The sequence below is a fragment of the Lepidochelys kempii genome, chromosome 18 (genome assembly GCF_965140285.1).
Source record: "Lepidochelys kempii isolate rLepKem1 chromosome 18, rLepKem1.hap1, whole genome shotgun sequence".
Taxonomy (NCBI): domain Eukaryota; kingdom Metazoa; phylum Chordata; order Testudines; family Cheloniidae; genus Lepidochelys; species Lepidochelys kempii.
In genome coordinates this window covers 13,859,615-13,884,075 of record NC_136397.1, presented here as the reverse complement: position 1 = coordinate 13,884,075, position 24,461 = coordinate 13,859,615, and the positions used below count along the sequence as shown (strand labels likewise).

Sequence of the window (24,461 nt, the reverse complement as noted above, 5' to 3'; positions counted from 1 at the left end):
AGAAGCAGTATTTCAATACCATACCTCAAGGACACTGCTTAGAATTGTCATGGAAGATACTCCTGTTGGGTAAGGGTGGGACTGAAGCAGCAGCTAGAGTTGCTGCATCAGCCTTCTGGGGTTTCAATCCAGGACGGCACAGAAAAGAGGATTGGTCATTAGCATCTTAACTGTCTTTGAATTTTTAGGGTGATTTAATCTAGTGGAGGGAGTAGACTAGTTATAGAATGAACCAGAAAAATAAACTCAAGCTTTTGTAACTTGTCTAGCTTACATACTTGTTTACCATGAATAAATGTTGCCATTTAGAACAGATCTTAGCTTTTTCCGGAGGGATAGGCAGATTTGTGGAATAAATATTGTAAAAGCTGCTCACTCTTGTGATGTATCTTTGCCTGCCCTAAACTGAAGTGTCAGACCTACATAAGTTCTGCTTCTTCAGTTCTGCAGCTCTCTGTGTTATGGAGCTAAAAGATAGGAGTTAATCCTGTTGCATATGTAAGATACCACCCTTGGCTGGTGGCCAGTCAGGATGCGGACTTGTTGGTAGCACAGTACATTATACAATGACTAGAGCCCTACCAAATTCACAGTCCATTTTGATCAATTTAACAGTCGTAGGATTTAAAAAATAATAAATTTCATGATTTCAGATATTTAGGTCTGAAATTTCATGGTTGTAACTGTAGAGGTCCTGACCCAAAAGGGTGGTGGTGGTGGGTTACAAGGTTATTGTAGGGGTGCTGTGGTATTGCCATCCTTACTTCTGCGCTGCTGCTGGTGGGAGTGCTGCCTTCAAAGCTGGGCAGCTGGAGAGCAGCAGCTGCTGGCTGGGAGCCCAACTCTGAAGGCAGAGCTGCTACCAGCAGCAGTGCAGAAGTAAAGATGGCAGGGTATGATATTGCCACCCTTACTTCTGTGCTGTTGCTTGCAGCTGCTGCTGCTGTCCAGCCGCGCTGCCTTCAGAGCTGGGCGCCTGGCCCAGATATATAGAGATATATCTCTCTCTCCCTATCTCTCTCCTCCACCCCCTGTCCAACTCACCTGCGACCCCCTTGTAGGTCAGGACCCCCAGTTGGAGAAACACTGATCTCCCCCGTGAAATCTGTATACTATAGGGTAAAAGTACACAAAAGACCAGATTTCATGGGGGAGACCAGATTTCACAGTCCATGACTCGTGAATTTGGAAGGGCCCTAACAATGACTGGTAAGTTGAAACTTTCATTTGGATCAGATTTGCACCAGTTGGGCTACAAAGCACCTCCATCACTTCTTGCTTTCCTCTCTTTGTAGGGAAGCCTTGCTGGCCGAGATGGGAGTTGCCATTCGGGAAGATGGAGGAACACTGGGAGTCTTCTCCCCTAAAAAGGTACAGAATATTGATGATAAATGTTGAGTCAATTCTGGAAGAGGCTGGTCAGCCAGGTGGGACCACCATTCACATAGAGCAGGAGTGGGCCAACTTTTTGGCCTGAGGGCCATGTTGGGTTATGGAAACTGTATGGCAGGCCATGAGTGCCCACGAAATTGGGAGGGATGCGGGAGGGGGTGAGGGCTCTGGCTGAGGGTGCAGGCTCTGGGATGGGGCCAGAAATGAGGAGTTCAGGGTGTGGGAAGGGGCTCCAGGTTGGGTTGGGGTGGGGGTGAGAGGTTTGGGGTGTAGGAGGGAGCTCCACACTGGGACCGAGAGGTTCAGGGGGATCGGGGCTGGGGCAGAGGGTTGGGGTACAGGGGAGGGATGTGAGGGCTCCAGCTGGAGGGCGTGGGCTCTGGGGTGGGGCTGGGGATGAGGGGTTTGGAGTGCAGGAGGATGCTCTGGGCTGGGACCAATGGGTTCAGAGGGCGGGGTGTGTGTGTGTGTGTGTGTGTGTGTGTGAGAGAGAGAGTGTTCTGGCTGGGGGTGCAGGCAGGGGCAGTGCGCAGAGCCACCTGGCCATACCTCTGTGTACTATATAGCAGCTGGAGGGGGGTCATGCCGGCTCCTTCCTGGGAGCCGCGCAGAGCGGGGCAAGCCCCAAGTCACATAGAGCAGGAGCTGAGGGCCAGATTAAATGGCTTGATGGGCCAGATGTGGCCCACGGTCCGTAGTTTGCCCACCCCTGATGTGGAGGCTGGTTTCTTTGTAAGCTACAGAGACACTCTAGTGGTCTTTGGCCCCCAAGTCATGGATACCTTTCACAGAGAGTTTTTGGATAACCATCAGTTGTTGGTAAAAGCTACCTTTCATGATTTATACTACTTTAAATTTCTGCAACTCTTCAGTCTTGAAGGACCTCAGTACTCTGTATGCAGGGATTTCCTCCCGCACTGCTGAAATACACTCACCTAAGAAGTGAAAACTATCACTTGACACCAGCAACACTACACAGGAGTTAGTGCTCTTAGGAGGCAAAGTAAAGAATTATGTCCACAGTGCCTTCTGCTGATTATTAGGGTAGGCAGAATGTATTATACATGCTAGCCTCAATTTAGAAAAGAAACTGGAGCAGTATGAGAAGTACTGTAAGACTATAATGTCCAAGAGCGGCTGAGAGATCTAATGTTCCTTTAGAAAGAGAACACTTCTGAGAGCAGTATCTCTTGCTCTGTGCTAGGCCACTGATTCAGTATTGACTCAGATGTGCTACTAACTAGCTTGCCAATACCCCTTCCTGCAACAACTGTTGCTTAGTAATGCTGCCATTAAATCACATCCCAAGATGTTCTGGTTCCATTTTCTTTATAAAACTTCCATTAATTTGTCACTGAGCATTTATAGGCATGGGGGTGGGTGGGAGGGTGCAGTGTTCCTTTAGTCCATATCAGTCACCTTTCACTAACATTTAAGTGGAACTAAAGAGGCACAACTATGGAAGTGTGATAAATCTAATGCCACCTGAACTTCTGCATGGGAAGAGGGAGCTGTGGGAGGAGTTATCCATGCAGTGTAAACAGTAATTATTAGTTACAAGATCTGAAACAAGACCTTTCTACCCCCTCAAAACAAACCTTAGCCTCACTTTTAGATTGAGACCTGGGCATCATTACCTAAGTGCATAATAAAATAATAAATTTGAGAACCCCCAGTGTTGCTGTGTTAACTAGGACCCTTCTGAAGACTTTGCACAGAAGCCCAGGAGGGAGATTTATTGATTTGCCTTTAGCTGAAAGGATAGCTGTTGTTTTTCCTGATGTGTTTAAATGAACATATTTCACTTACAAATGGTTTTTGGTTTGTCTTTTGTAACTTACTACCAAAGCATCTAAGGTTCATAATGTTTCTTGATTCTCATGACACATTTCCTTGAGTTTTTTCTCTTCTCTCACGTTGTGGATTGTATCACCATGTAGATTTTCCCTGAGAGGCCATCAGCTCTGTTTAATGACTCTTTTGATGCATTTTCAGCTGACCAGGTTTGTTTATGAAAGCTATTAGGGATGTGTAGTTGCTTCAATAGAAGTTAGCAAGTTCTACCTGTGGAAACATGTACTAGAGAAAATAAGCCCATTAAACCACTGATCTGTTACTAGTTCCCTCTGCTCCTGTTCCTTACTACCCACTTAGATTAGTTTTTATAGTTCTTCCTGTGGTAATTGGTAGCTGTAGCTGCGGAAGTATTAGCGCTCTAGATAGAAAACTAGAATGTTTTATAAAGCTTTTTATTTCTGAGTCACTAGTATGAATCTATGATCGTTCGTATTGGTGCCATCTCTGTAGTATGGAGTACTTCCATAGTATCTGTATCAGCTTTTACAAATCAAACGACATAAAATGAATTGTCTGTCTAGTTCCTGAATGGAAAGGTATCCACATCACAAACATAACCATCTCCACAATTTGTTCTCTTGGTGGCAGGGTACTGTTTGAAATGAGCTGTGGAAACTGAACTATACTATCAACCCAGGAGGGGTGGGAGCAGGGGAGATCCTTCTAGATCAATGAGGAACACTGGGCGTGGAATGCTTGCACGGATGTTGATGGGCATATCTATTGTGCAGAAAAACAGTGGACTTCAAGATGGTCGAATTGCCCATTTTACCAGTACCAAACATCTTTCAAATTGCCAAATTTTCTGGATTACAAAGTGCCCTGATTTAGGGTTACCCAGTGACAGGGCAGTTTGACTTTCATTAAAAACTAGTACAGGCAGTCCTCGACTTTACCATGTTTGACTTACGACAAATGGCACTTTTGATGTTTCTGAATTGACACCCTGATTCAACTTCTGACAATCGGTTTTGACTTTCCAACGCTTGGTCCCGCAATGGAGTGGATTGTGGTTCCGAGTTATGACGCTTCGACTCACGACACAATTTTCAGGAACAAATTGTGTCATAAGTCCGAGGACTGCCTGTTTGAAGCAGTGCACCAAAATACACACGTCTAAACCACGGGGCACTTTTTTCTAAATGTCCATACGGTGTTAATCCCTTAATGCTATTTGTAGTAGCTGAGCCTTCATGTAGGATTTGGCTTCTTTCAGTAGATTACAGAAGCAGTTTCTAACTCTTCTACAACTCTAAATGCCTTCCTTTTGCTCACTGAGCAGCGGTAATGCAGTGTGTGGCATATCTTCTCTTGTTGTCTTTGGTTATCTTTATCTTTTTTGGGATGAGGAAGAGTTCTGTTTTATTTATCTGTGCCCCCTCTAACTCTGTCATTGGGCCACAGAGGCTCCCTTCTGAGCTAGACTATTCCATTATGGGTTTCTGGTGAGAGGAGTCACTTCAGTCTGAACACCCACTAGGACTGCTGGGAGGGGAATCCAAAGCATAGAGGACCGGAGGCTGAACCGAGTCCAGCTACTGCCCCAATTTTGGGGTCTCTAGCCACAATCTCAGGGCTCAGACTTTCTATCTGGCACCTCCGCCACCTGTTGGAACCCAGTGTCCAGCCACCTAACCCCCAGTGCTGACTCTTTAGATTCTGTGGTGTTTAAACTCCCCTCTCCCCCAGAACTCCACCATAAAGGTATGACACTTCTGGTTACATTTAAATTCTCTGTGGCATGCAGTAGTTGTGAAGCAGTCAATACCCATGTAGGCTTTTTGCTCAGTCTAACGCTTTTGTGCTCTTATCCTTAGTCATGTAAAGCACAGGAGATACAGATCATACAAAACAAAAAACATTTGAAGCCATGATATCCCTCACTTTCTATCTCTCCCTTCCTATCTCTCCCTTCCTTAAAGCGCCCTTGGAGAACGATCTGGGTCCAGGAAGGCAGGCAGGCAGGGTGGCACTCATTCAAATTGAGTCCCGCAGCTGCCCCTTTAGGCCGGCTGGGCCAACCCAGAGCAGTGTTATGTACCAGAGGCAAGATTGCAACACTTAGAGCAGGGAGCTGAGTCCTGCCAGCATTGTGGGACTAGAGCTACTTCAAGTTGGACAAAGGGATTTGTAGGTCAAAGTGGGGAAAGTCCCACAAACCCGAGAACTATTTAGAACAGTGGTTCTCAAACGGTTGCATTGGTGACCCCTTTCACACAGCAAACCTCTGAGTGCGACCCCCCCCCCCATAAATTAAAAACACTTTTTTTTATATTTAACACTATTATAAATACTGGAGGCGAAGCATGGTTTGGGGCTGATGGCTTGTGACCTCCCCCCATAATTGAGAACCCCGATTTAGAAGATTTGCCACATGAAGGCAAACAAGCCATAGAGAGGGCAAAAGACTGCACATTCAAAATGGAGTTTGCAGCTTGCCCCCCACACACACACTCTCTCTCGGTCTCTCTCTTCATAATCTCACGTACAATTCATAAATTGTACAGACCTATTCCCGAATTATCTCACTTGCTCCTCTCTGATCTGTTGCTGGTTGGTATGTGTTTTTTTTTTGTGTGTTGATGCTCAGCCTCTCTGCTCTCCTATTGACTTTCCTTAACTTTATTCTCTAACCCGCATGGTGCCTTGCCTTGGCTAGATTTTCACACCAAGGCCACAGGACTTGTTTGATTCCAATGGGACATTTTTGCCAAAGAAGGTTTGTTTTAATCAGTTTAGATTTTTGTGAAGTTCTAAACTGAGCTCTCTAGCTGCCTGTAGCAGGAAGTGTCAATAGGTTAGAATTGTTTAGATCTAAAATCTAGAAAACAGAAGCAAAAAGAGTATCTCCTTTATGAAAAATTTATACAAATAATTCTAACATGTAAGGTACTATAAAACAAAAATAATACATCCTGCCAACTTTGTATTTCTTTCTTTGCATGACTATGCAGATTTCACCCTAATGTGTACTCCGATCATTTATTCTGTCATAAAGAAATCCTGGATTTCTGAGTGCAGTAAAACTTTTTCAGTGTATGAATATTTATTTAATAGGAAGTGCTGTCATTACACTTCACCTTTATTTCCATTTATCATTTCATAAATAACCCCCATTCAAAGTGAATTAGTAAATTGGTACGTGGGTATTTACATGTCTTCAAGAAGGTCACTGTCTGCACTGAACTGACCTCCCATATTTGTTCAGCTAACTCCCCCAAAATTTTGAAGCCCAGGGACCGTTTATGGTTGGATGATATAGCTGCCTGAGCATTTTTTAACTTTCTTAGACATCAAAGGATTTTTTTCTCTAAAATGGTTTGACTGAATCTGTAGTCTGTAATCCCATTTGGTGCAAAGAGTGAGCCAAACATGATTAGTTTCAGACACGGTGCTCAGTCCACACTTCACCACGGACAATATGAAGGCCTTGTTTGTGCTGCAGAATACTTTTCTCAATGGTGGCGAATGGGAGCAGTTTTAATTTGACAAGGCCTGTCCCGTGGGCTGACATGTGGGAGCAAACATTGGAGGGGCTTTAGTTCCCATTGCTAGTGCACGGGTGCTATGTAAATAGTATACTTTAATTTCTAGGTGAAAGTTATTGCTTTGTCTCTCAGACAGCATGCACCAGCTCAGCTGTCTTGTCTCATATGTAAATATCCTTTGAGCTTCCATGAATTGAATGCTACTACACATCTAACAAGTAAACTCCTTTTAGAGTTACTACAAGCTGATGGAGCTAGACATTCTTAAGGGAATGATCCAAACAGATCTGCTTATTGATAGTTGTAGGTTAAAAGAAACTGGCTTGTTAATATTTTCATTGTCCTTTGATCTGATTCTTTGCTGTGTGGTTGACTCTTGTTTCTTACCCTTCTTTTGTGTTCTTTAAACTGTCATTTGCTGCTATCTCATTGGCCAGATTTTCACACCAAGGCCATGTGACTTGTTTGCTGATTCCAGTGGGGTGTTTTCACCAAAGAAGGTTGGTTTAATAATTGTAGAGACTAAGTTGAGTAGCACTGTAGGTGAAGAGATTCTTAGCTGCTTGTATGAGGAAGTGTCAGTAGTTTAGATATCCTTTCCAGGTTTACAAGCTCTGGAGATGGAGTATAAGGAGGGTCTGTTCTTTATATTAAAACAAAAACAAAACAAAAAAAAAACCTCCAAGTTCCACAACAGTCTAGATTTTCACACCAAAGCATATGGAAGAATGCTGCTGTTGAACTTTCCCTTCCTCTCACCTTTATCAAAACTTACTGAGACAGGGAATCCATAATTCTTCAGTATAAAATATTTTCTTCCCTGCATTCTTTACCTAGAACATCAGCCAACTGGAGCTGTGATTCTACTGGCTGATACTTGTCCCCTGTCCTGAGATGGGTCTCTGCCTGTGTGAAAAAGTTTGCATTTCATTTACAAATGCAGGGTTTTTTGGATAAATCTGGAGTTTCACTGATGTATGTGATGAAGCGGTTGGGTTCCTTTACAGTCTCCACAGCAGGCAGAGCCGTTGAAGGTACTCCACTCTCAATTAACATGTTCTGTATTTTGTTTCAGACACCTCATCTTGTGAACCTCAATGAAGATCCACTCATGTCAGAATGTCTGCTTTACTATATCAAAGATGGCATCACTAGGTGAGATTTGGCTCTACTACACTTAAGAGACTTCTTGTTAAAGGCACATCAGTTTAAATTACTCTTCTCTGTTGAACTGGTTTACCTGCTGTTGCAAATAACACCTAAGATTACCATCAATTACAGAGTAGAGAAATATGTTTTGTTTAGTTTATACTTTAATAGTACAGTGTATTGTCACTCAGCTTCCCTAGATGTTTTCCACTGGGTCTTTCACAGAGCAACAAGAAAGAGAAACTGCTTTGAAAATATAGGACAGTGTAATTTATAGTAAAACTGCATAAAATGGCTGGGGGACTTGGGTAAGTGGAGTACTCAAAACTGCTCAGCTCTGTAAAGCTGGTTAGATTTCTAGTGTCACTTTAAGTTAAACTGAAAATAGTTCTCCATTCTTGTTTTTCCCACTTTCCCCCTTTGTAAGCACATCACCCAAACCCAGGTATGTTATTTTCTTGAATAGCAGTGTAGACACACACTTAACATCAGTCCTTGTTCATGTGTGCAGGGTTAAATTTAGTTGCTGGATTTGGAGTCCAGAAGGCATTTTTTTCCATAGTGTATTGGCAGGAGAGCTGGGGGAAGAGGAGAAGGAGGGGTTGATCTTTCTCTAGAACACAGAGCAGTGTTCAGCTGCTAGGTGGGCACAGTCGTCCTGCAACAGATGCAGAGTAATACAGAACTAAAGTATGCCATTATATAGATCCTCTTCCCTGCACAGTGCCCCTCCACACCTTGCCTCCCCACCCCCAAAAAAGTGTGCATCATCTGGTGAACCATTCAAAAGCCAATGTTAAGCATAATATCCTGCTGGCACAGGGATGCATTTTCTCAGCCCTTAAAAGGTAAGGGATAATAGTCTGTAGTATTTTATTCCCACAATAGCCAGAGAAATGTATCTGCTGTATGGGCTATAAAGTAGACAATGTTTGAGTTGTGACTGAAATGCTTTCTATTGGGTGCAGGGTTGGACAGGCAGATGCCGAGCGGCGACAAGACATTGTGCTGAGTGGGGCTCACATTAAAGAGGAACACTGTCTCTTCCGAAGTGAAAGGAACCACAATGGTGATGGTGAGATGGCACTTATAATTCCTACATATGGAGTAAGCGCTATTTTCTCCATGAAAGTGGTCTTCAGCATTGGATAGTTTTTGGGTCTTTCAAAAAACTGATCTGTGTACTAGCAGCTGTGGTCCGAAATGTGTGTTCGAAGTGTGGAGGGGAGAAGAGCTGAGAGGCTAGATGGGATCTGAATAGCCCTTGTGCATCAGATAAGTGAAGTTATTTTTTTTGTGGGTTTGATGAGACTTAGTTATTGGAGATAAAGCTATAACTATAATAATGCAGTACTAAGATTTTACATTTTTGTACTGCATCCTTTGGCTCAGATGCTGGCCCAAAGCAGGAGTGCTACCATTTATATCCAGTCTTGATCCTTTGTGCTCTGACCAGGTGGAGTCAGTAGTACAGTTTAGACAATTCTTCTTTGGATGAAGCTATAAATGGTGTTTCCTTTTGTTCTGCTCTGGGTGTCCGGGTTGCCTCTTGAAAAGTGGAACTGAATCCATGATTGGGGTAGTCAGAGGATAACAGTGGGAGTTCAGGAATACCCGAGTTTTTTAATCCTGGCTTTAACTGAATCCCTCAGTGGCCTGAGACAAATCACTTACCCCTCAGCTTTAGTTTTCTCACCTATAATACAGGGATAATACTTGCTTATCTTGGATATTGAGGATTTAGTGTTTATAAGGGGTTATTTAGTTATTGCTATAGAAGTATTTAATTTTTACTTGCTACAACTCTGGAGTCTTAGCCAATGTTCCCTCTAGCTGCCTGTGGTGTTACTGAGGCAGATATAATCTAATAATGAGATGCTGAGCCCCTGTGACTCCCAGTTATTTCAGTAGGAACAGTGTGTGCTTAGTACGTCTCAGGATCAGGCCCATAATGCCTGTCACATCTGCCTACAATAATTACAGTGCTGAAATCCATTACAAAGAAATCAAAGGGCTGATGTGTGAAATGTACTAAGTTCATTATTTAAACCTTATAACAAGGCGTCTGTGTGACTGACCAAGGTTTAGGCAGTGCAAATATCCAGTATGACAGCACAGTTATTACACCATGAAAAAATGAGGAGAAAAAACAAAACAACCCTAGCAAATGAGTTAGATGGATACCTGTACTACCTGGGTGGTCAGAAATACTGGCTGAATCACCACTTTGTCATGTGCTGCTATCCATTCCTAACCAGGATGTAATATCAAAGAATAACCTCTCCCACTGTAGGGAGCAGTGCATTGTCTGCTTATATGCAATGTGCTGGTAGGCAGGGGATGGGAAGATCTCTGGGCTTTCTGCATTTTCTCACTATGGAACACCCACTAAATAAACTGAGTTCTGTGGCATTAATACTGTTGTTTCTTCTAGTTATTGTTACTCTGGAGCCTTGTGAACGGTCGGAAACCTATGTCAATGGCAAGAGGGTTGTGCAGCCTGTGCAATTGCGCTCAGGTAAGAGACTTCAGAAGTTTGATTTTTTTTGACAGATTGTTCCTCAGGAATTGTCCATAGAGGATATTTCCTGTGGGACTAGTGAGGAAAATTGGATGCTGTTAAAGATAAGGGATGTGTTCTTTTTTGTAGTGGAGGTACCATATTGGAGTTAATCTCATTTATATCTCCATTAGTGACTGTTCCTGCCTTTCTTATTTTCTCAGGCCCTTCACATTGTAGCAGCTGAAAGCTGGATTTAAATATTCGCTGCAACACAGGGCACTCTCTGCTTGTGTCTCTCTCCCTACTTACTCTGATATTCATTCAGTATGTACTTAGCCAAGACTACTGCCTTTGGCAGTTGCGATGTGAGAGAGCAGACTGCCAGCTGCTGATGGAAAATCCCTAGCTTCTCTGGCACAGCTAAGATGTGACCCCATGCAGGAGCACAACAGCGTGTCCTTCTTTTTTTTAACTCTGTGTACTCAGTAACCTGGTTAGATCTCCACATGTCCCTCATGTCTCAGGGGCCAAGGAAAATGGCTTTCATAAATTGTAAGCTTGAGACCACCAGAGTTCAGTTTCTTTTAAATCATGAGCATATGTTCTTCTTGTCCTGAAATGCAATCTAGTGCAATGGATTCTGGACTGTAAGTGGGTGCTTGCAAGGAATTAAGTGCATCAACTTCAGCAAAATGCTGGATGTGGGGAAGGAAGTTGGTTTCCAGTCTCTCTCTCTCCCAATCATCCCACTCTTTTAAAAAAATATTGGTGCAAGCTGGGCATGTTCTGCAGAAGGGGAACTGCTACTCATGTTCTCTTGCAAGCTAACTTAAAAAATAGCTTTCTATACATCTCTTCAGTGCTTATTTCTTGACAATTACATCACTAAAACTATTGATTAAAAATCATTAACCTCGTTAGAAGGCAGTTGTGTTACTAGTAGGTTCACAGTGACGGTCTTGATTGCTCTGGAGGTTCATTTATGTTGCATGCAGAGAGCAGAAGTATTTTATCAATTATATTAGGCACTTGTTTTAAGTTTCCTGTACATCTGATTCCAGTAGCACTTAGATGCAATTCTTACCGTACCACTTTACTGTGGCTCTTACTTACACTATGGAGAATGAAGTAGTAAATGCCTCCCCAGAAATTCCACGAATTAGGACTTGAGTAGAAACTTAAGTGATGTATTGGGCAGATCTCTACTAAAAAATGTAAAGCATCCATTCTTCAGATGGTTGAGGTTAGATTATCTAAAACAGAAATGTTTGTAGGGTGGCTTTTACCCATGATTTCCGCACCTCTTTTAAAAAAATTAGTTGACTAGCTGACTTGTTGCAGCTGTCAGTCCATCAGCAAGACATTCTTTATTTTGTGGTACGTTTCTGTAGGGGTTTAAATCTGGCTCTATAGACAGGTTTTCTTATGTGAGCATTTTCTGGGGCAGGCAATGGGATGTACAGTTTAACCTCCTCTGCACTGAGTAGGGTGTTGCTTTTGTCCATTTGGCCACCTACTACTAAATGTTTAAATATTGTCCAAATTCTCATTGGGAAATCCTGTCTTCTGATCCTCAGGTTACCTAAACAGCTTAGAGTAAACTTCACTGGATACTAAACTTCATCTCTCACTGGTTCTGGTGTTCTTATGCTAAAGAGTTAATTTTTTTTTGTTTTAGGAAATCGTATCATCATGGGTAAAAATCACGTTTTCCGATTCAACCACCCTGAGCAAGCACGAGCAGAGAGGGAGAAGACTCCATCCGCTGAAACTCCCTCTGAACCAGTAGACTGGACATTTGCTCAGAGAGAACTCTTGGAGAAACAGGGCATTGATATGAAGCAGGAGATGGAGAAGAGGTAAGTGGACTAAACTAACTCCGTTATTTTACTTGGCATGTCTGATATATTTTGTTAGACCTGTTTAGGGTTGCGTCAACTCTTACATCAGTCTGAAGTTAAATAAATGCCTGCTTTTCTCTAGGAAAGGCTGGTTCATTCCTACCTCCCTGTGAAATGAGGGCACCAGAGCCAGACTTTGCCCCCCACTTCAAAAAAATTAAAAAAAAAAAAAAAAAAAAATCCAGACAAAGCTAGATTAACACAAACATACTCCTATTTTGTATTGTAGAGTGTGTCTGAGAGAGATTTGCCCACACCTTTCTGTGATCTAAAGCTGGATCTGCCAAGGGGGCCCTCTGCTCCCAAAGTTGAGAGGATCAGGCTACTTGCTCATATTTGTCCCTATCTCTTTATTTTATGAGTCTGCTTCTTTAAAATTCCACTAATGCCCCCTAAGTGTCAAATTTATGGCCAATGCAGGGAGTACAGGGGGAGGAATGGGATGGTCTTTTGACACATCTGTTCTTAAACTGACAAAGAAGGAATGCTGGAAAATTATGCAATCTGGGACTTCCCTGAGTTTTTGCCTCCAGAAGGCTGTCTGCTCATAAGGGTTAAGAGGACCAGAAATTATTCGGATATGGTGCTCTGCTGACTGAGACTTCTCCTTGCCTTGTATTTGGAGGAAACTAAACTCCTGGGTTGCTAATAAATCAAACTATTAAATATACAAACTAGCAATAGTACTTGACTCCTCACACACAGTAAGAGTTACACTTTGCAGCCTTAATTGTATGCTGTGACATGTCTAATTGTATTTAATCCTTTATTTTAGTTCAGTTACAGAACTGATGTTTTCCTCCTTGTGGATCATTTGCTTAAATAAGGCTTTTTGTATACTTCAGAGAGTACAGTCACTAACACAAGCAGTAGTGGAACAGAATAGGTCAAATTCTTGGTCACACAGATCTAAGGTAATTCTCATTCCAAGTGAACTGAAAAGTGTCTAGTTTGAAGGAGGCAGGAAGTATAGTATCTTTCATGCTAGTGTATTGACACTCATACACCCCAGACTTGCCCTTGTCTCTGTTACTTAACAGAGTCTGTGCACAGAATAACACTAACACAAATAATGGTCTACATGGCTGCTTCTGCTTCCCTTGTGATTTTTCTCTCCAGGTTACAAGAAATGGAGATTTTGTACAAGAAGGAGAAAGAGGAAGCAGATCTCTTGCTGGAGCAGCAGAGGCTGGTAGGTGTCAATTCTTCTGGTTGCTTGTATTGTTGGCAAAGGTTAACTGCTGCCTTTATTGCCCCTAAAGTCCAGGAAACTTGCTTGGGCTGTCTGCATAAAGCACAATCTCCCTCTCCCCCTCCCCCTCTTTACACACTATCTACAGTAGTGAAAATTAGAGTGGCTAAGTGGACACATCTCATGCTTTACTCTTATTAATGTGGAGATTATATTCACCCACCTGTGGGCACTAAGCAGTGCTTGGGAGGACTGGTCAAGTTTGCTGACTTGTAACTTGGGTCAACAGGAGGATGTTTCTTCATTGTCGTTGCTTTGAAGTTACTTTTCAATAGTCTGATTAGTTGTTGTGAATGTTAGAACTCTGAATGTTTGTCTTGGATCACCAGAAAGTACTAATTTTGTGCTGCCAAAACACCTAGACTATGTTCATGTGCTAGGTGTTACAAATAATGTCTGAAAATGTTGCTGCACTGTGCATGTTTTAACCCTGCTCCCTCCCTCTGCATGGAGTCTGAATCCCTTGCAAGGGTCTTCATGGCATAACACTGATTGAGGGCAGGTGTATAGTAAAGGAGTTTTCATTCTTCCAAACCCATGGGAAAAACACCACCTATATAGCTAGGAAGTCCAATAAATAGTCTAATGTTTCAACTTGAGTGTTCATTGTGTAATAATTGGGGGTAGGAATTTCTTGCTTATACAGTCAGATATGTTCTAATGGAACGTAGCTTTTAAAGTGCAATACAGATACATGCAGAATCCAGGTCTCCTGTCAATCAGAAGAGCAAGTGTGAGCCCAGCAATCAAGTCTGATCTTCCTGAGTAACACTGGGTCAGTTATATCTGCTCTTTATTATTTTTGTTAGCCACAGGACAATGTTAACCTTGGTGAAAAGAACTTTAGGGGTTGCAGCTTGCTGTTAAGAAGAATCTGAGAACCTGGGAGCCCCTAGAAGCTCTGGAAGAGTTGAATAAATTTCTGGATTTGTCACAAGGCTCTTTCCCCAAGGAGCTAGGACTCCTGTGGCATCCATTCCTTGCTAGACAAGCTGTGTGAGAGTTAACATTATTTTTCATTAACTACAATATCAAGTGGCCTTATAACTCCCACCCAGAGTTTTTCCTCAAAAGGGATCACTTTGAGAATGGAGAGGCGCAACTGCAAATTGAGCCAGAACAGAGTTTGATGGGACTAGTCACTAGTGTTTGATCTTGGCGACTTTGTATTGAAAGTAAAACTGGGAAGGAGTGAATTGAATGCATGAGATAAGGAAATAGTCTAGGTAAAGAGTAGCCATTGTGTGTTTGGAGCCACAGGAGATGAGAAGTGGTGTTCCCTCCTTAAAACTTAGCTTAGAAAGACAACGATATAGCTTCAAGATGGGGCAGCATTTTATCCCTGAAAAGCACATGTGTAGTTAACAAATTGTGTGAAATACACATGCCAAAACTGTTAAATTATTTTGAGGCCTGTTTAAAACAAGGCTGCATTTGTAAAAGTTCTGTAAAGCAGGGTTCATTTCCCTGTTCTGTGTATATTCCTATGGAAGAATATTTAATACTGTAATAAAAGTAATTTCTATAAACTCAGGTTTTTTTGCTTATCTTAAGGGGACAAGGTTGGAAGATGTCATTCTAAATTATCAGTGATGAGATTCTTTAAAAATTGTTTACCTAAGGTTGAGAAATTATAATAAATCAGATCACTGGTCTATCTGGACAGTATGCTGCTTTTGGCAGTGGCCAATACCCAGTGCTTCAGAAATGCCCCCACAGTGCATTTGGCCATTTCTGCAGTATTGTATGTGGGGTTGGGGGCGTGCATAGGGTAAATACCTTCCTGACCCTTAAAAACAATTGGTTAATGTTTTAAAGCATGGGCACTGATTAACTTTAGCTTCTGTAACTGGCAAATGTTTATAATTGTCACAGTATGATCCAACCACAGTATCAGACTCTGACCTACTGCCATAGTGAATTCAACATTTGGTAATTGTGAAATGGTATTTTTTTCTGTTTGTTCTTAACTTGGCACTAATCTTGATTGGGAGACCCTTGCTGCTGTTAACAACTTATTTTGTGGCAGGCTTAGATGTCAACCAGGTTGTGCCCCTGTTGTGATAGAAGCTTCACAAACATATAGCAAATTACAATTCCTGACCCCAAATCTTATAACTGTATATTTGGATGTCTTGTTGGCATGACCAGGGGCGAGGCTTGCCAAACTTCCTTTCAAATTTGGAGTGAAAATGAATATGTACTTCTCAGATAATCTTCCCATCTGACTTGCTGCCCCTAGGTGGCAATGCCCATGAAGCGACCCCTGGGAATTTTGACATTGGTAGCTGTGCCAAATGGATTAGAGTTAATTTTTGAGTTCATGTAGGAGAATGACCACATAGTGTATCATTCTGTGCTATTATTAAATGTATGAGTAATATTGGTGACATCAAGAATGATGAATGACTTTTTCTTTCTGGATAAAGCTTTCTGTTGGGTGTCTTCCATTTCCACTGCACGATGCAGTATGCTAGTAACACTACTTTTTTGGGGCTCCAGATTTAGCTTGCCATAAACTCATAATGAGTGATTGTCAGATTCTAATTTTTTATTTATTTATTTAATAATTCACCATTATTTTACTCATCTGTTCTGGCCTAAACGGGGAATATGGTCTAAATTATTTTTATTACAAATCTTAAGATAATATAAGTTCACAAGCAGTACACATAATGTTAACACAAAAAAAAGTTACTGACCCTAGAGAACAGAACTTTCTCTAAAATCCATCTCATCATTCCCAGAAGCAGAATATATTGTATTGCATATACCCTGTTCTTTATTGCTCAACTATTGCCTATAGGGTCTTTTAAATTGTCTGTCAATTAGTGGTTTAGAACCAGAGATGCATATTTCCCTAGCATATAATTGACTATTGCTGTTCTTGATTTTTCATGTGTTCTGTAATTCTTTTGTCTGAAAAACTTGCGAGTTGCAGTTACTTCAACAGAGATTGACTCTTGCAGTATTTGAAGGGGATACAAGCTCTAGAGAATCAGATTAACAACCAGAAATGGACTATATATTGAAGAGTGATCTCAAAGTATAAAAACCCCACCTTTTTAAAAATAGGCTGACTTAATTCCAGTTTGCAGTTATCAGTAATGAATACACTTAGTTTTTGATAGTATTTATCTCTCAAGTAACCATTCATAGTTTATAGAAACCTGAAGAGTTTCTCAATAAAATGATTTAATAAGAGTGACCTCTTCAGAAATCCTGTTGGAAAACTTGGAACAATGAAGCAAAACAAGTGCAATCCTTAGCAAATGTATGGGAGCTGCAGGTGCGAATTTGTTAAATGTTTACTAAGGTTTGAGAAGATTGGAAGAAAACTGGGTATCGAATAGCATTTTTATTGGTTAAAACAATTTTTAAAAGTTACTATAACATTCTTCTGATGCTGACTCTTCAGACGTGCAAGTCTGTCAATGTTTTTAAAATACACAGCAAGGTGGCAAATGGAAAAACCCTTTGAAACTCTGATTCTTGATATCCGCTTAGCTAGTAGCAAGTCTTCCTTGGATTATGAAACATCTTCACCTGTCATAGTAGCACTTACGGTACTTTTAACATTGACCCTATTGGCTGCTTCTATTTTTATTATTTCTTATCCTCTTAACACTTCTCTGGCTGCTCTTGTAGTAAAGTGGATTCTAAACTCAAGCATCCCAGCACCGTATACAACATTACTAACCAGTGTTAACCTGACTTACTCTGGCTGCTCATCCCATCATTCTACGATGGCTATTGTGTTCACTCACTGAGGGAGGATTTTCTGAAAGAAGCAACAGCAGTAACCAAGGCACATGTGTGTGGCATGGAATTGCATGTCTTCGTAACATATGTGGGGTGCAGTTTACACCTTGTTTTTGTCAAGGACTTTAGTTCTGTTTAAAGGTTTTGGAGGGGGGCTGGGAGGGGATGAACTTAGGTTAGATGTAGTATTTTAAAGTTATATTTAAATGTAAATTTTAGTAGACTGGAGAACTTATATTTTAAAGGAAACAATGCTGGGAGGCTGACAGAAATGTTCATGTCCTTACACTCAGTCGTGAGAGACATCCATATGATTTGTTCTGTTTAATTTTTATTTGTTTTAGTTTTCTTTGCCTGTTTTTATTTAGTTTTTCCATTTTTTTTTTTCAATTTTAATTTTGGTTGTTTTGGGGCCACTTCTTGATTTTTGTTTTTCCAAAGGATGCAGACTCTGATAGTGGGGATGATTCGGACAAGAGATCGTGTGAGGAGAGCTGGAGACTGATCACCTCCCTGAGAGAGAAGCTGCCCCCCAGCAAGCTGCAGACCATTGTAAAAAAGTGTGGTCTCCCCAGCAGTGGGAAGAAGCGAGAGCCTATTAAAATGTACCAGATACCACAACGCCGGCGCCTTAGCAAAGACTCAAAATGGGTCACCATCTCAGACTTAAAGATACAGGCTGTGAAGGAGATCTGCTATGAGGTAGCCCTCAATGACTTCAGGCATACTAGGCAGGAGATTGAGGCACTGGCCATTGTTAAAATGAAAGAGCTTTGTGCCATGTACGGAAAGAAAGATCCCAATGAGCGTGACTCATGGCGAGCTGTTGCCCGGGATGTCTGGGATACTGTGGGAGTTGGAGATGAGAGGATTGAAGATGTCATGGCCAGTGGGAAGGGAGTAACTGATGTGGATGACCTTAAGGTACATATAGACAAATTGGAAGATATTTTGCAGGAAGTGAAAAGGCAGAACAACATGAAGGATGAGGAAATAAAAGTTCTCCGAAATAAGATGCTAAAAATGGAGAGGGTTTTACCACTGATAGGGTCACAGGAGCTGAGAGCCCAGTCGACCACAGCTAATGCTGCTAATGTTAAAAATCCAAACTCTGTGAGTGTGGTGGATGCTGACAAGAAGTATGCGAACGCTTTGAAAAAAGATGAGAATGATGAGCTTGATAAAGAGGAGCGTGTTTCCCAATTAATGGAGGATGACCCAGCCTTCAGGCGTGGGCGGTTGCACTGGATGAGGCAAGAGCAAATTCGGTTTAAGAACTTGCAACAGCAGGAAATCGCCAAACAGCTCCGTCGACAAAACATGCCTCACCGATTTATCCCACCTGAAAACCGTAAGCCCCGGTTTCCATTTAAGAGCAACCCCAAACACAGAAACTCGTGGAGTCCAGGTACTCACATAATTATCACAGAGGATGAGGTTATTGAGGTCCGAATTCCAAAGGAGGAAGAGAAAGAGAACAAAGAAGAGAACAGAGAAAAAGGTGGCAGTGCTGTCTCCCAGGATCCTCAGCAACTGTGGAACCTACATGACCCACAAAGGAGTCAAGATCATATCCAGATTAACTGGCAACAGCTGAACACTCAGCCACAGCCTAGCAATCAGCAACAGACACCACCTCAGTTACGCTGGAGAAGCAATTCTCTCAACAATGGCTACCAGAAAAGCTTGTGCCGTCAGACATCTGGCTCATCTGAATCACTGCAGTCCCACAGTGGGCACCAGAACCCAGACCTCCAGAAGTTCCAGCAGAAACGCCACATTCACCAGCACCACCAATCCTATTGCAATCACAACAGTGGAGGCAATACAGAGAGCAATGCAGTTAACATCCACCCAAAACAGATTAATGGGCACAGCCGTTACGACCAGTTTGTGACACCTCCACGGATGAGACGACAATTCTCTGCACCTAACCTCAAAGCTGGCAGAGAAACTACAGTATGATTCACTGGACAAATGGGAGAAGGGGTCAGTGCTGGCTTATCATTCAGAAGCATTGCAATGGGACAGTTTTGATCACCATCTACCTTGGGTTTCAGTTGGCCAATTAGAACTTGAGTGACTTGATGTACAAAGCACAAGATATTGGTATTTCAACACATCCTTTTTGCTTATGAATCATGGTGCAATTTTCAAGACTTCGGAGAAATATTGTGAAAAATGTTGAGACCCCTTTATAGATTAGAAGACTGTGGAAAAGAGGGTACCCTATTAGCTAGTGTACCTTCCTTATTTTTTATCTTGGAGTATTTTTCTAAAGCTGAAAATACTGTCTGGAATATATAAAGAGCTGCCTCCCTCCATCTTTTTATGTAGACAATCAAAAGGGGAATCTAGTTTATAGTGTTGAATGTCTCTTGTGACCTTTTGGTTAGAAATGAAGAAACCGATCATTTTATATTGTAAGCTTAGCTCTGGCTCTTCCATTCAATTCACTTTTCACCTCCTAACCCATGTTTTTAAATAATTGGTAAACCAAAAGCTGTCAGCTGGCAAGACAATACGTGGCTTTTTGTAGATGTGCTGTCTCCTTTACAGAAATTTATGAGAGCTACTTGGACACTTGCCCCCCACCCCCACCCCTTTAGAGAGTACCATGCCTTTTTGTCCTCCTGCCTAGTTTCATCAACATCAGTATGAAATTGCCATGACTGTAGAAATCTGCCTCTGAATGGGGTTTTATGGGGGACTGTGCACATGGCCAGAGCCATGTTATGGAAATAAGCTTTTTCTCATTCCCATCCTGTCTCTATTATAATGGTTTTTAGTTATAACTTACTATACTGAGATGATAAACGTGCACTGCACTTTTTGTTCTTTAATGGTGCAGTAAAGACACTCTGAGCTGATTTCTTCCACTGCAGTGGTTAGGCTTTGGGTCTCAGATGTATTACTGGTGAGGATTTAGAATACTACCGTGAATTGGAGGGGGCAGATAAAGGAGGGCTAGAGAACTGATTCATTTTACATAATACCTCATTCTAGTGCCTTCTGGTTTCAGATTGCTCTCTGTTTCAAGTCTTGTTGAACAAATCTGTCACTTTAAGGGGAACATTTGTTGTCATTTACCCCTCCTCCCCCAGAAAAGTACAGTTTAGACGCAGTATTTTAACTTATACCATAAACAAAGGTACCTAAATTTACAAATGAAAACAACATAAACACTTGCAAACCCTGTGATCCTACTTCAAATCTTTCAGAACAAATGACACTAAAAATAGTGGACAAAAAAGTAGATGCTGTTTGACTAAGAACTAGGCTTATGGGTTTTTGGAGTTTTTTATCTTGATTGGAAAGTGCTACTTTTAACTGTAGGACTTGTTTCTTTGCTTTTGAAAATGTAGTCTTTTCATTAATTTTTATTTACTTAAGTTGTTTTTGGACTTGAATTTTTAGGACAAATCTGAATCTTTGGAGGGAAACTTGGTTTACTGTAAGGTTTAACATGAACGCAATTTTTAAAATGAACTTGAGTATTTATGGCTGATTTAGTGTGGTTGAGTCACGTTCTGTGTTACGTTTGTACAGTTAAATGACTTGTGCTGTGTTGCACAAATATCCTTGATTTTACTACTTGAGGTCATTTTCCTTGTGTTAAACATAAGCCCTACTGGTAACAGTTTCACTTTTGCATGTTTCAGCATAGCTATAAATGAGCAGAAATTGCCTGCAACTTACCTCCCCTTTATTATTTCCTGCCTACATATTTTCTTCCCTTCTGAACTATATTATCACAGAGGAGCTGGTTGTAACTCCATGGTTAAATTGCAACCGGAGACTTACTACTTTGGTATGAGTCACTCAGGTCTCAACACTGCAGTCCAGTCACATGAATGTTTCCTGACACATTATGATCGCTGGGATTTAGGAGGTTCAATAGCGTTGCTTCCCAGATGGCTCTAAACTGATGACACGGTTAATTTTCTGTCCAAAATGGTGATGCCAGTTGCATCTGTTCCATATTTCAGTCTCTGTGAACAATGGAAACACTGAAATCCCTTATCCTTCAAAGAAAGGAAGCCCTGGTACAAAGACAGCACTTTTCTTTCAGCTTGAGTCAGCACTCTGATTTTATTTTTGGGCTGCAAATAACCTTGTGCTGTTAGCTTTACTATAGAACTCTGTGTAAATAGTTTGTCCCATTCCTACTATTTGGCAATAACGAGTGATATGATTTGTCCCTCTGCCATCCTTTTCAAATGTCTTACGACCTGCTCTGTTTTGTGTCAAGCAGGGAGAGATGAAAACAATGAGTATCTGCAGAAATTCCCATGTGCCTTCATATGGAACATTCCAGCCAAGCAGAGATTATCCTGGATAGGAGCCAGGCACAAGGGAAAGACCCAATAAGTCTATTTTGTGTGTCCCCATTCTGTTTGCGCAATATAGCAATAACCTATGCAAAACCAGCACATGGCTGAGGTATGCAAAAGGAACATGTTTGCATGCCGTTTTTTTGAAATCCGTTCAAGTATGTATTTTGAAATGGGATAAAATCATATACTAATTTGATTTTTAAATCCCAGACTTTAAATAAAAGTCTTGTCAATGTGTGTTGGCTTAAAACTACCTTGAAAGAAATGTTCTCCTTAGCTCTAAGTATCTGATGGGGAATGGGTTTTAAACCATCACTCTGTTACCCAAGACTGTCAGTGTTTTTTGGTGCAGCACTAAAAAACCACCCAGTTTGTTTGAATTCTGCATCAGTTACCTAGCAAATGCTGTTCTGAAGCTGTCCACATAAATTGCTTCTTAATTTTCCTGCATGACTTGAAAAAAGAGCAAAATACAGTAACTGCCAAATGGAGCCAAAATTGGGCAGGGGAAGCTGGCTTTCTTTCAATCTTTTAAGAGGCTATTACAAACCATGTAGGGTGAAACCTAAAAACTATTAAATTATCCCTTTCTATAATGCAGATGGAATTAACCAGCACTAAAACAGTCAATTTCCTATATAAGTGTGAAAAGGCTTTCATGCTAATGGAAAAATGCAGCATCCATGATGCAGGTGCCTTTTCAGGAAGTTAATTGCCAAGGGCTGATTTTCTGTTTGCTTTGTTGGCAGCTGACTTGCATGCAACAGTGCCTTAGCGTGAGGGGTTTTCTTATCCTTAAAGAAATCTCACTGGGGACTTGGGACCGGAGGGAAATGCTTCTTATTTTTTCACTTCAGTGTACTTTTTCAGGCTATCTGATTTAAGAAATCTATCAGATTAGGGGGAGAGCTTTGTATAATAAGTGTTATGAACATATTTTCAGTATCTTTCTCCATTCATTCTTGTAAGCTGTGTGTTTTAAAACCCAGATACTTGCCTCTGAACCACTTTAAGAACTGCCAGATGAGAAATCCATGTTTACCCATTGTTACTCTAAAGGAGGTAGTAAGTCTCCTTCCAATGAAATTATGGGATTTTCAGATCTGTCCAGTTCACGTTTTTCAAAAAAAAGTTTGATTGTCTTGAGAGCAAATGCTTTCCTCATGAAAAGCAAAGCTGGTTTGTATTGTAACAAGTGCTTTTTCAATAAACTATGAAATACTCTTGTAAGCGTCTTGACTTATCTCTGGTATATTCAGTAGCACAAAACTTTAGCCTTTCTGGTATTTTTAAAAAAAAATTTTTTTGTCTTGTGACCCATTCTAGTTGAGTTAAGTTTAAAATTTCTTCCTCCTTCAGTTGTTTCTCAAATTGGCCCATGTAAAATTAAATTACTCTTGAGACAGATATAGCAGGGGCCCCATTTGCTTCTACCACCACATGTTATGAAACTTCATTTACAGTGCAGGAAGGATATGGGCTGTAATCTTGTTGCTTACATTAGTTTAAATTCTGAGGAAGCACAGCAGGGAATTCATAATTTCCTTTATAGACTAAGGAATAGGAAAGTCCATCTTTACCATCTTGCTATTCCCAAAGAATGAGGAACAGAAATTTAGAAGAGACATGTCTGTACCATGATGTGTTCTTGGAGCAGCAGACCCCAGTCAGGCATTTAAAAAAAAATAAAAATCCTACCACACGTTTGCAAATAAAAAGCTTTAAGGATTTTCTAAGTGGTCTTGTTTTCTCTGTACAGTTTTTTTTTTTTTTTGTTCTGTTATACCACAGTTTTTCAGTTGAAAGCTACCACTCAGATAAAGTATCCAACACTTAGCCTGAATCTCTTTCCATTGTGTGGGTTTAAAAAAAAAAAAAGTCAATGACCAGTATCAAAGCCCAGCAGTCCCATCACACGGTCTGTGAATCAAGATGACTGTTCATCCTTTTATTCAGTATTGAAAGCCAAGCTGCCTGATAGCTTAAACACTAGAGTACTGCCTGTTGCCGGGAAACAGTCCTATCTTACAAGAATATTTATTTCACTGGTGAAATGTTCCCTTATTCTGGGAAAATATACCTGACCTAGTGTACTTAAAAATAAACAAACCTGTTTCTTTTTGTAAGATGAGGATAAAGGGGGGAAAAATTACATACTGTGAACATGTTCATATCTTTAGATATCTGTCTATATTTGATTTTTTGGTTTGAGTCCACATAAAAAAAAAAAAAAGAGGATCACTACAAAAAAGGAGAGACAAAGGATGAGTTACTGTGTCCTTATCGTACCCAAATAATATGTCTGTACTCAAGTACTAACAGAAACAAGGGGTTGTGATGGAACATTTTCCGATGCTGCAACCCTTCTTTCTGTCAATCTTTCAGCTTCTCTGAAAGAGCCAGAACAAAGATTCTACTTTTCAGGGATGCTGAAGGAGTTGGTGGGTAATGCACCACTAATGTAAGCACTGCTTGAAATGCATATTCCTTAGATTCTGCTTCTCCCACAGCACCTCTGTCTCTGTAAACAATAAGTCAGGAGACCGCTAAAATGTCATCTTCATATTAATAGCATGTCTCCGAAAGCTCCAGACCAACTCCAAGAAAATGAATCCTACCCTTCATGTTTGACTATTTGACTTGTTTGTTGTTTATTCTCCCATCCCTCTCCCCACTGCTTGCTTTCTGAGTTTCAAGCGACAGTGGTATAGTCATTTAGGGGGGAAAAACTGATCTCTAGAAGACAGTTGCCTTTTATATTGAAATGCATTTTAGAGTTCTAGGTATTCTATGTCACTGTCAAACTTGTTGCAGCTTGAA

General features: G+C 41.1%; 1 protein-coding gene across 11 annotated transcripts in view; it reads left to right on the top strand.

The window, feature by feature from the left end:
• The window catches only part of KIF1B (kinesin family member 1B), a 150,049-nt gene that overhangs the window by 68,094 nt on the left and 57,494 nt on the right, over nt 1-24,461 (top strand). For 10 of the 11 annotated variants that reach the window (XM_073316470.2, XM_073316471.2, XM_073316472.2 and 7 more), the window contains 6 exons: nt 1,296-1,371; nt 7,813-7,892; nt 8,855-8,961; nt 10,321-10,404; nt 12,068-12,248; nt 13,410-13,482. In XM_073316470.2, coding sequence (XP_073172571.1) covers nt 1,296-1,371; nt 7,813-7,892; nt 8,855-8,961; nt 10,321-10,404; nt 12,068-12,248; nt 13,410-13,482 — 601 coding nt within the window. Of the gene's footprint in view, nt 1-1,295; nt 1,372-7,812; nt 7,893-8,854; nt 8,962-10,320; nt 10,405-12,067; nt 12,249-13,409; nt 13,483-17,745; nt 23,250-24,461 lie in introns of those variants that run through there. The other variant, XM_073316480.2, reaches the window with a different exon arrangement.